Source organism: Nothoprocta perdicaria, unplaced genomic scaffold, assembly GCF_003342845.1.
Source record: "Nothoprocta perdicaria isolate Ctin4 unplaced genomic scaffold, notPer1 scaffold_0, whole genome shotgun sequence".
NCBI lineage: Eukaryota > Metazoa > Chordata > Aves > Tinamiformes > Tinamidae > Nothoprocta > Nothoprocta perdicaria.
The window spans coordinates 13,200,016-13,212,521 of NW_020454092.1; the positions used below are offsets into that span (position 1 = coordinate 13,200,016).

Consider the following 12,506-nt stretch of genomic DNA (forward strand, 5'->3'; position numbering starts at 1 on the left):
CTTTCAAAGGGACCTGAAAAATTCATACGGGCATGTGAAACCACTGCTGCAAACACAGCCTCTTCCTACCCATCCGCCCCAAATGACACCCCCCTGTTTTAGCACGAGAAGAGGCCGCCTGGATTTTCTCGATGATAAATCAACAAGCACACGCCAATACTCACTAAATGCCTTCCTGGAACAGCACGATCTCTACAACTCGGAAAAGCAAGCAGCAAAAGTTGCTCTGCTTCCCCCACAAAAATCTTTCTGCTCATCTTCTGGGATCTGTGGAGCAATTAACATTCTTAGACTAGAGGAAAGTCCACAGCAAAAACTTCCCGGCTCTCCAAACCTTCGAGTTGAGAAGCCCATGCAAGAAGTGGACAGGGCTTACCGCAGGACAGGGGTTTATATATTTGAGGAAGATCTCGTGGCCATTCAGTTCAAAAATGAGCAGAGAATRATTTATTCCCTACTCCCACCCCCATCTGAAGAAGTTTCATAAACATCAGAATAAAAGATGCCCCTAAAAATCAGAGCTGACTGTTCAAAAATGTAATGAAAACCAGCAGATGCTTTAAGAGAAAAGGATTTTTTTTTCTTCCCCGATTAAAAAAAAAAAGACAGAACTTCCTACCAGGAGATCACTCTGCACCTTCAGAAAAGGTGAGGGAGGGAAATGCAAGGGAGTTTCACTGGAGGGAACACAGACTCAGCATCAGTGCATTTTATTCRGGGATTTTTTTTTCCCTCTTTAAAGAAAAAAGTCATTTTATGCACAAGGAGCTTATTTCTTAAACAAACACTCGTGTTTTTGATTTACACCACGGGCTGCTCCTAAATAATTTATGGCGGGTTAAATTTATTGCACAGCCCTGGCCGGCTGCAAATTCGAATTGCCAAATAATTAGATTTTAGGGCAATGCTTATAAATTATCCGCCGATTTGTCCGGACTTGTTTGTCAGTTGCTTTGTGCTTCGGGTCATCTTTGGCATTTCGCTGTTTGTGTTTTAATTGCTGATTTACACTTTGACAGATGAGAGTTGATGCCTCCAAGTTCCGGGAGGGAATAGAAGAGGGGGAGTGAAGAGCAAGAAGAATCAGAGCTGTTAAAGGCTTGCGATTTCCCTTTTTTCCAAGGCAATTAAAATCCAAAGGGGACATAGTAAGGACAGCACTAGCCTAACAGATCTGCCTTCCCCATTCCCATTCCCTGCCTTAATTATTATTTTAACTAAAGCTGTTTTCAAGTTGAGCAGCCTTGCACTAGCCCTCGGGGGCAGTAACCGAGATGACCTCATAGGTCTTCTCCCCAATTCGGAATTTCTGTTTAACTAACTAAAACGACTGCCATAAACACAACCCTTTTGCAGTGGGGACAGCAAGACTTCTGCTGAATCAAGCACGTGGCGGTGCCTACGTGCACACACAGCCACGAGTCTCCCGACACTTCTGCCCAAGGTACAAAATAACCCTGTGAAGAGGCCTTTGGGGAAGCAGCTGACCCCCAAATTACGTTTTCCATCATTGCTTAGGTGAAGATACACATCTGCACACACCTAACTAAATATGTTTAAATAAACGTCGTATCCTTGGGAAAAGCATGAGGAGAAATACACATCGCGAAACATGAAAACACATGCAGCAGGCAGGAACATGGAAAAATTATGAAACACAGGGAGATGACGACGTGAAGACAACTTCTGCTCCTGGATCCTYTGACTACCCAGGGTTTCTTCCACCCCCTGCCTTTAGACTGACCTCACTGCCAACTCTCAATATTCAGGTACTCGAACCCAATGTCAAGGGCTGGTTTTCCTCAATGGTCAATTTTCAGTTGTCTTCTGGGTTCTACASGCTGGCATCAAACCTAGCTCATATTTTCTAGGTGTTTCCTTGCAAGCATGAGAGTGAGGGATCATTTCTCTTCCTTTAATAGGAGCTGAAATTCCCATCTAATCACATGCCTCCAGGAGCTGGAGCTTTAAGAGAGACATCTAGTCCATGCACCTGCCCTAAGGCAGCAGCATCTCCCCCTAAATCATTTCTGACTTTGTCTAGGCTGTTTTTAAAGACTCCAATAACAGAGATTCACACACTCCCCAGGCACTCTATCCTGCTGTTTCATTCGTCTTATCATTAGAAAGTTTCTCCTAATGCCTAATAGGAGTTTCCCTTGCGTTGTTTAAATTCATGACTTCTCCTGTGCACAGTAGACATAGACTTCCCTTTTTCTGTAGCAGAAAACTGTTTTCTTGCATCCTCTTCAGTTCCCTGTACTACACACTCTAATGCCTTCAAGTGTGTGTGCACAGACTGTGTTTTGCAGACCCCTGGCCACAATCAGCTTTTTCTTCTGGACCTTTTTAAAATGTTTTAAGCATAGACTCTAAAACAAAACACTCTTATAGCTGGGGTCCCTTCTTACAGGCCCGAAAACAGGAGGATCCACATGACTTTKCCCCTTAAAGGTGACATTTCCCCCTAAACCCAGCACTGTAGTCTTTGGGATTGTCATGCCACCATACCTCCACACTTTCAAAGCTGGCTCCTAACCCTTGCCCCTTCATATCAAGTAAAACCCTTGGTAACCACCAGCTCACAGCTCAACTTCTGCCTGTCACCATCAGCATCACCCACCTGCCAAAAGCAACAAAGCTATTTCAATCTTCCCAGCAGCACCCAGCCATCGGGAGCCACAGAACCTCCCTTCCCTTTCCACACTGAGGATGAGAAATACAGACACACTGACATTTCAACTCATTTTTTTCAAGCACTACTGACATATATTTAACCACCCAGAAAATCTCAACTGCCACACACAACAGTAATTTAAAGCTTGACAGTTTGGGGAAGCTTAATGCTCAGACCAGGTTAGAAAAAGCATACAGGACTCTCCAAATATTACTTTTGTACCRCAAGAAGGTGACTACACCACATCTCTTCTCAAGTCCACCCTTTTCTGGCCCCGGCGAGCAGCCTGTGCACATCCCCAATGCAGACTTATCAAATCATTGCGAGATCCAACCTCTTCACCCAACTATCGAGCAGCACAAGCAATCAATGTTCCCAGCACCGCTCAAACATCTGGGATGGGCAGAAAGGGCATGTTAGTGCATGGAAATGAACACCCGCAGCTTTACAAGCGTCACAGCTAACTGCTGGTGACAGCATCGCCTCTGCCTGGCGTAGAGAGGGATTAAATAACACAACCAAAACACTTTCGCCAGCCACCAAGTGGCCAGACCAACAAAGACAACAAGAGGTGGGTTACAGAGCCAGCTTGGAACAAAGTAGGAGACGGCAAGAGATTTTGCCAGAAAGAGCCAAGCTGCACCTCCYACTTGGGAGGTTCTGCTCAAAACTAAGCAGGGAACCTGTACCAGCAAAGACCATAACTGCCTGAAGAGAAAAGTCAAGCCCTAACGCAGCACCCCAGGCAGATACCACCACGTGGAAGAGCAAATAGGCAGAGAAACATGCAGCTGAACCTGGGGTACATGTTAGCTATTAGCTACCCTAGCTAAGGTCAGAGGGAGGTTTGAGCCAGAGCCTAACCAAGAACTGAAAAGCTCCTCACATCAACCCTGTGCTCTCCAGATGCCATCGCTTGTATCCACCAAGAGCCTGGGGGGACCACAGCAGGACAACTGGAAGGACCCCTGAACTCATGGTCACTTTATTTATTTACAAGGCTATTAACACATCAGTATTTACTTTCTGCMCTTTTGTTTTCCCTGTTTGATCCCTGTTCTAGTTTTCTGGAAGATCTGCCTGAAAGCTGTTTATTCATTTGAGCATCAGTCCTGCCCTTCCCCTGGGGGGATCAGATTTGCACTTCAGTGACTGCTCAGGAGCCAAGAAGCAGAAGATCCTCCCTGCAGCATCTCAGGGTATTGCACGTTTTTAAAAGGCCACGCCGGGTGTCTCAGGCTGAGGAGCCCAGGTCACCAGCTACCAGACAGCACCAAACACCCAGCAGGAGCCCTAAGGAGTCCCAGGATTAACACCGTGGCATCCCTCCCTTCTCCTCAGAAAAGCACGTGCTGTAAACGCTTCCAGCACCCCAAGCAGCTGCTTCACAGCAAGGCAAAGAAATCCTTAAACACACTCCAAGGGCCCAGCGCATTCCTGAACTCGCAGGGATCTTTTCTTTTCAGGGTGACTGCAGCTCAACTGCTTCCTGCTGTAACAACAAGTCTACTTAACTTTGCAACTTGTCACCGCAGCGATGTGTAATGTTTGCACAGCTAAGGATACAGTGTTCAAACAGCACAGGTGGGGAATTGCACGCCGGGATGCATAACTGATGCGGGGTCTCCGCGCGCGGCGAGGGAAAGGGCAACATGACTGATTGCTTTAAAGCAGTCATCTCCTCGGCCTGTCAATAATGAGCCAAAAGCTAAGCAGGTTGGGTCAGGTTAGGACTGCAGCAGGCAGCCACCTGAGCGCCTGGTATTTTAGGCTTGTCACTATAATACTACCGGGTTTGCATCTTGAAGAAATGGAATATTTCCATACATCACATGTCTTGCCCGGCGGTCCACTGGTTGTTTGGGGATRGGAGCTGCCCACGCTACCTCAGCTCATCAGGTTTTAAACAAACACAGCCCATTCTGCTGCCTGGAGCCGTAACCCTTCCCGTCAGATTGATACGGGTCACAGCAAGGTTGTCCCTACTTATTACAGGAACGAGGGAGGTCGGCAAAGCGACTGTCGTGGAGAACACGCTTCCGCGGGCGATGCTGCAGCCGGGACTTCAGACCCCRCAAAAGCCATTTGAAATGCTGGTTGCTCTTCTCCAATCTCTGTCTTTCAAAAAAAAGGTATTATACTCAACATTGGCTGAAATAGGTTTCACAACAGCCCCCATCAAGTAAAACACCCAAGATAAACTTCTTTCTTCTCATACCTTTTTCATCACTTCAAATACTACAGGGTGCATCTGGAATTAGGGCAGTTACAGATACTTAGGTGCCTTTAGCAGAGTTTGTAACTCTTCAGAGGAGCTACTATAAGGACTCAAAGGTTTTTCAATAGATTATACAAAAATTAACATGAACAGACAGATAATCTAAAATATTTTTTACATGAACTATTTCCCACCACTCTAGGAACTTAAACCATCACAACACAGGAACAGCAGCCATGCAGTTTCATTAAATAAAGGGTGTAAAGCAAGCTACAATCGGCAAAAACATAATACATACTTTTACTAAGAGTGAAAAAAAAAAGCCTTTAAGCCTGTGTGTTGCACACATTTTACTGGTGCTCCCACAGTAGCAACAGTGGACAAAGCCRAATTGAGAACTAGGTATTTAAAACTACACCCAGGCCTAAGCTGCATGAACACAGGTAATTGCGGATTAATATTCCATTGTAATACTTATGCACGAGAGCACCGAGTTAAAGTTGCCATGGGAAACAAGCCTCAATTTCTTCACTTTCCAGCAATTCACAATCAGCTTTAATACAGGTTTTGGCAGGTGATTTCCAAKGCACTGAGCTCCCCAGCTCCACAAAACCCGTGCTAGAAGAAAGCTGCTGCACAGGAAYGTCTCGATAGGGCAGGTGAGCGCCGGCACATCCCCACTGGTGCCTTTGGGAAGGACTGTGACAACCTCTCTGATAGCRGCTTTGAGAGCCACCCTTCCCATCCTGGCCTTCAGCTAGGACTGCCTTAATGCAGTCTTCACAGAGCACGGCTCGAAGAGCACTCAGGAAAGAACCTGCTGCTGCTTTGGTCCCTGCCACGAGCTCCTGGTCCCTGATTCCCAACACGCTCCACCTAGAACCTCCCCCGAGCTCAGGCCGTGGCTCAGAGGCAGCTCCTCCATCCCCTCCCTGTTTACCCTGAGCACACAGCTCRGCAGGGACCGCACGTCCACGGCTAAGCCCTAAATTCAGGAGGAATCAACATCCATTCCCATTACAAGGTCAGTGTGTAAATCACAGGCGCATCACTCAGTCCCTGCTCCAGCGCGGAGCGGAGCAGAGCACACCGAGCGTGGCCGTCACCTCAGCAGCTACAGCTCGGGAGCACAACCCGATGTCCAGGGAAAACAACCTCGGCACTCAYGCACACGAGCATTCAAGGAAACACAGGCTGGAAGCAACTCACCCTCGTTTTGCACTTGGACTTAATATTGCCTTAAAGCAAGGCTGAATTTCATCTGCCAATACAATTTTGACAGAAAATATATCTGCACATACATTGCATGTGTGTGTGTGTATACACACACACATATGCACAAATAAATTAGCAGCTAAACATTCTTATCCGTAGTCTCAATGTTTGCAGTTTTATGTTGAAAAAGTGAAAGAAATTCTATATTAGCAGGTATATGCAGTTTATATAAAATAAAAAGAAACTTACAAAAATAACAGTTAAAAGGAACAGTTAAACTTGAAATATGGAGRATATTCTAAAGAAAACATATCTGTACAAAAGAATACACCTGCATTTTGAACGTACTGGAAAGTAACATCTGTACTTAAATTCTTTAGCTGCTTCTGTTCACAACATCCTTTACAACCTCAGTATTACAGAATCGGAATGTTTCACACCTTCCTTTTACACAGAGATTGAAAGAGGCAATTTTCAAATTCCCCAAAGATTATTAAATTTGAGAGACTGAAGTCAAGTACCTGAATAAACTGACATTAAAAAAAATCTTTATCATCATCAACAGCTCATTTAGCATTTCAACAACTTCTAGTTCCACCTCCCGAGACACTGACTCCTGCCACTTCTGGGGTCTGGTTTTYATTCCAGCTTTCAGGCAGCAAACGTATACAAGCTGGAGTATTATTTGCTTTTAACCTCAGCAGTTTTAACAGGCRGCAGCAGAGATTAACATGCTAAATCAAGGCCCAGTTTCAAACTCAGCTTTGCAGAGATGTGATCTCTGTCATTGGAGTTTTTGCACTGCAGACGCTCCCGCTGCCTGCCCTCCGCTGGGGTTGGAGYGGGATGCTCGGCTCGCGCCGAGCGGGGCACACGCTCACGGCCCCAATAAAACCCCGAACACGGAGCTGCAGCTCGACCACGGGCCACCGTAAACGCCACGGTCTACAAGGACAAAGGAAGGAGAGACACTCCCGCTTACTAACATGTGTCYCTGTCTCCGTTTCTGTGTCTAAAGGGCCCCATGTACATGGCTCTCCTGGCTGCAAGGAGCTTTCAGGAGGCACCAGGGGCCATGACCACCCCTCTCTGCCCACACCAGCTCACCTGCAGCTGATTAAAACACTAAGAGACACAGATTGCACCTCTGTTCTTTCAGTKTTTTACATTTGGGGGCAATGCAATTAAATTCCCCAATTTGTGTAGTCTTTGAAATGGCCTCATTGCTCATCAATAAGCCCATAAAGCCCCAAAGCCAAGCTGCCTCTCTGCACTAACACGCTTTGTTTTGGGAGCCTATCTGCTGAAAGCCGTCAAGATGCAGCAAGGACACAGGCTGGCCTGTTGAAGTGCTCTCAATTACCATTCCCAACACTGTCATCCTCCCGTGGATGTAGGACAGGAAACATTAAGGAGCCTCCGCAGCAGCCAAAGGAGTGATAAAGCAAAGGGCAGCTGTTCGCGGCACTCGGCCAGTGTCCCCAGGAGCCGAGTCACAGCACAGGCAGCTTTCTAGGGGACCACCACTGCTCTTGACCCTCCTTRAGCCCTGGTGCGGAGGCCACGCCACGAGACCTCAGTGTGAAAGGGAGGGGAAAGGCAGGAATCTACAGGGCTCTGAAAGGGACACGAAGGACATCTCCCAGGGATAAGGTTAGCCAGGCTGCTGGCAACAAAGCAGCTCYGACCACCAGCAGATGCTGTGGGAAGGAGAACAAACGGCGGAGTCAAACGCCTTAGCATAGATGAAAGTTTAGCTCCTTCTCTAGTTCTCTGGTAATAAGCAGGAATTTTCTAAAGAGTAGTTAGTGAGATGTRCAGCCTTGCTGTGTGGTGGCACACGGCCCCTGCAAGACTCTCAGGCCAAGCTGGCTATGCTTAGAGCTACGATGACCCACTTAAAGTAACCTGGACCACAGCTTAGCTCTACAAGCAGCTGCCTCACCAACAAACTGCAGTGCATTGGAATTTTGTTGCATCACCTGCTAGGGCTCTATTTTGCTGTTTCTCACCTGTAATTGAACAAATGCGGAAAAACAGCCGGGATCACACTTAAGATCAACATCTGACTRCTGCTGCCCTCAGACCACATCGCTGCTATCTGACCGTGTGTCACTGCTCCAGGGGAGGAACCTGCCCGTAAAGCCTTGCCCGGAGCATCGCTGCCATGCACAGCACAGTTTGCTCACCAAGAGGTGCAGCTCAGAAGCAAGCAGGGCAAAAACTCATCTGGCCAGCAAAGAGGAAAGGTGCAGGCAGGGACAGCAACTGAGCTTCATTTCTGCAGAATCGTCCAATTCAGGCAAGCAGCTTCAGTCTCTCCAGCTACACTGATTCTAGCGGAGCCAGAACCATTTCTTTATTTGTCAAAGTAATTTGTTTGTGAGGATGTGAGCGACTGACAGACATTGCTACGCAAGATACGATACACACTGACACTGAACACAGCAGACTGGAAAAACACCACCAAAGAACATCTCTACCTTAAAGGTGTTATCCCGCCAACAAAATATATAGCAGATCTGCATTGGCCCAGACCATTACTTTCCCTGGCAAGGACTTGGGGACAAAGCTCCTTAAAACAGTAGTAATCATATTCCACTCATGCTCCTTTTTACTGCCAGCTGTAAACTAGCTCCACATGCATCATGGTTTTGCATCAAAATGTGCACAGACCAAGCCCATATCCAAAGGGACAAGGTAGATCCAATTTACAGCTTTGACAGGTCTGTGCACCCGAGGCTGAGCATATAGGAAATAGCCTGACATCTCACTTGGAGAACAGTTAAGACCTTCCCGGCACAACTGGAGGCAGAGACACAACATCCCTCACAAAGACCCCGCAGAAGAGCAGGGATTTGCTCTCCATTTTCAGGAAACATGRGACTAGCAGCATGCACTGCAGGGGACCCAAGTTTGATCCCAACCCGTAGCATCCCTTCGACAGGACAAGCCCAAAGGAAACCACAGCTGCGTTGGGAAACAGACTCCCTGCACTAACTCATCTCAGTAACAAGACATGTTAGAAATTGCCTGATTTCCAGCATATTTGAAACAAAGCAAACAGACATATCCTTAGRCAGCTGCACATTGCTGGCTGCTTGCTACAGAGGTGGAGATCAAGTCTGAAATCAGTGTACAGCCTCTGAAATCTGTTCGCTTGTTACCAATCCACTATCAGTTTTTGTTTTGTTAAATCACGCTTTCCCAATTTAAACGTGACCCTCATGTCCACCCTGTTGGGCACTAAAAAGTATATGGACTCATTTGCCTTTCACCATTATGAAAGAACTGTCTGCTGAAAAAACTCTGCACTTAACCCAGATCATTGCTTGTCTTAAGAGTTAAGGCACTAGGAAAACCTCTCTGAGGCTGAATTGTCCCTAACTTATTAGACTCCAGAGCCAACACTCAGGCAAGATAAATGCAGCAAGATCAGACAGCTCAGAACTACTGTTCCCATCTACTTAGAGGCACCATTAAGCATTTCTGCATATATTTTTATCTCAACTTTTTTTATTTCTAAATCCATTGGCTAGTAACAGCCTTTTTTCCTTGCAGAATCAGGAAAGGCTGCCTTGAGTATGCAAATAACATAGCTTCCCAGCCAGCAATCTCACACCCCTCCCCAGTTCAGGCAGATGACAAGCATACATGACCTAGGAAAGTGCTTTTGCTAACACGCTGATAACATGAATTTTCACTTCCTTGATAGAAATCAGGGTCCTTCATTTAATTCCCACTGAATGGACTTGGCGCTGCTTATGAGAGCAGCGGACTGATAAGAGGCCTGGAGGACCAGCAACAGCCAGGCGGGACAAACCAGGGAAAACGAGCTAGCTGGCATCGTGGCTTTCCCTACCATCTCCCAGAACGGCAGCAGCAGCTTGCAAAGGGAGAATCAACAGGATCAGCTATTTACCTGAGGATGAATCTGTGGCTTATCACACGTGGCCTCAAAATCCAGCACTAAGAAGTAGTGATATCTCTGTGGAGGGAAGGATGACATTGCTGCCATGGAAGCTCCAAAGCCGTGGGACGCCAGTTTCCTGCTTACGATGGAGCCGTACCCTTTGAGAACGCCAGCCGCGAGGAGGGAGCGCACAGCTTGTCTCACCCTTGGAAGCAACGTGCGGGGAAACTTGGCTGCTCCAGTATGGAGGAGTGCTACCATTGAACATCCAGAGGCATCTGAAACTGAAGAGAGACTCCTGTTACTTAGGCACATATACATCTCACCTCTGCTATCCCTCTCTTCATCCTCATTTGGCTATCACAGATTTTCTCTGCGCTTCCCGGTGGAAGGGCCGGCATTAGAAATCTGCAGCAACACAGTAACCTGCTCTAAGCACGACAGGTGGCATTTGGATGGGGCTCAAGGTGGCTGGAAGCACGGGCACCTGGAAATTAACCTCTGCAAATAGCTCTAAATTAAGAGCTATGAGACACAATCACTGTTCCAGGTGCCAGATCACACATCCCCATTGAACCTGATCATAGCAGAATACACTATAAATCACTTCAGCAAATACAGTCTGATCCAGAAATTACTGAAATTTCTGGGAAAGCCTTTAGTCTTTTCATATACATCAAAACTTCCAAAATGTGGCAGGAATTAAACACAGTAATACTCATATCAATACTACAACCCACCAAAACAGCTTGGCATTGGAAGAGCCTCACCCAGACCTCCCAGCTCCCTTACAAACCCACGYGTTCGTTGGCTATAGGGTACCCTCCACAGAGGTTCACACGTACACCAGGTTTCACACGGATGTGACATTACTGCTATAATAGATTTCTTACTTCAGACATTTTTCAGAGGAGGAAATTGCTGCGCCAATCCCGAATATGAACTGCCAGGGCCAAGTTTTCCTTTTAGGAAAGCAAGATGCAATAGGTCTCYCTCCCTTCTAATCAGAGGAAAAAAAAATATCTCACCCAGCCATAGTCTTGGGAAGGTTCTGTTTCTCACTTAGTCTGTTACATGTATATACTTACCTATCTACATAGGGTACGTGGATATAAGGACACAGCCAGGCCAGGAGGTAACCCCCATGCAAAGGGAATTGCTTGGCCAGGAGATGAAGGACATGGCCTTGCACCATGGCATGGTGGWAAGAAGGGTCATGTGGGGCACAGGAGGCCACATGCATCCCATCCACGTGGGGACACGGAGCTCTCCTTGGAGCAGACCCATTCTCGCTTTCTCCATGAAAGGTGGAACATGGAAGGCAGCAGACTCGCGGTCCGCGAACAAAGCTGCTATTTGCACAAAAGACACATTTGCTCGTTCCTATCCGTTAGTCCATCAGGTAAATAATGCACGTGCCAAAACACACACTTAATGAGGTAAATAATATGCCTTGAATAATGGCTAAATCTGTATTTACCTGAGAGACCGGAGAAACTCGGAAGGCCCAGATTAGAAGGTAATTGCGGCCGAGCAGGTTGTGTGCTTGGAGTAAACACMCGTTTCGCAACCTCCCCCCTCAGGGGCCTGGGGCTGAAGGGGCACCCAGGGGCACCACGGACAGCACCCAAAGAGGGGCACCCGGTGCAGGGTGGAGAGGCTGCCGACAGCTCCGCGCTGCTTTGCACCCTGCAGCCTTCACGTTCTGGGGAGGTGCTCGCTTTGTAGTAAAGTGTGTGATAGGCAGCACATACCCACAAACCTAAAACTGCATTAAAATTAAGCTATAACGAACAGTTACACTCCAAGCCCAACACTTTATTTATCCAAAAGGGGCTCCGCTCTATCATTTTTCCATCTACAGCTTTTACTGTCACTAATAAATGCATTACAGGCAAATAGAAGTTAGTTATATTCGCTTCTAACCTGTCCTAGATAAGAGATATTCGAGGTACACGTGCTTTAAATCTTCAAGCTATCAGCTGTGAAGCTGAAGGTCTAATACAGCAGGTATAATATCTGGGAATAAAGCAACTTGGGAGTTAGTTGTGGTAAAAGACGGTCCTTAGCCTGCTGCATAAAGTAAAATATACAGTTGGAGTGGGGGAGGCAAGCAGGCTCCAACCCCTATATCAAACCCAGGCAATAAAATACACCACATTATCCACCTACACAGAGCAAAATCAGTTCTGTAATGTGTTTTAACCAGGGCATCCAACACAATCTGTCCATGTCTAATGACAGGATCAGGCTTCCTAGCTGAAACTCCACTCTCCCCACGCAGCGAGGGGGGTTCTGCACCGAGAAAGGGGGTGCCCCTGCTGCCCACCTCCGCACACAGACAAACCCAGGACAAACTCCGTGCCTTTGGCCAAGAGGAGGAATCATGTGTCGACCCAGCAACCACCCTGCTTGAAAACCTTAAACATCATATTGTGAGGTCCAGGAGAAACTGCTGGGAAGCACCCACACRGCACTGGGAT

The 12,506-nt window shown here is 47.0% G+C and overlaps 1 protein-coding gene across 1 annotated transcript in view; it reads right to left on the minus strand.

The window, feature by feature from the left end:
- Positions 1-10,307, minus strand: part of ERI3 (ERI1 exoribonuclease family member 3) — a 114,903-nt gene extending 104,596 nt beyond the window's left edge. Inside the window, exon 1 of the mRNA XM_026033384.1 lies at positions 10,033-10,307. Within this exon, the coding sequence (XP_025889169.1) occupies positions 10,033-10,284 (252 nt within the window). The 5' untranslated portion in view covers positions 10,285-10,307. The remainder of the gene's footprint in view (positions 1-10,032) is intronic.
- Positions 10,308-12,506: the final 2,199 nt, after the last annotated feature.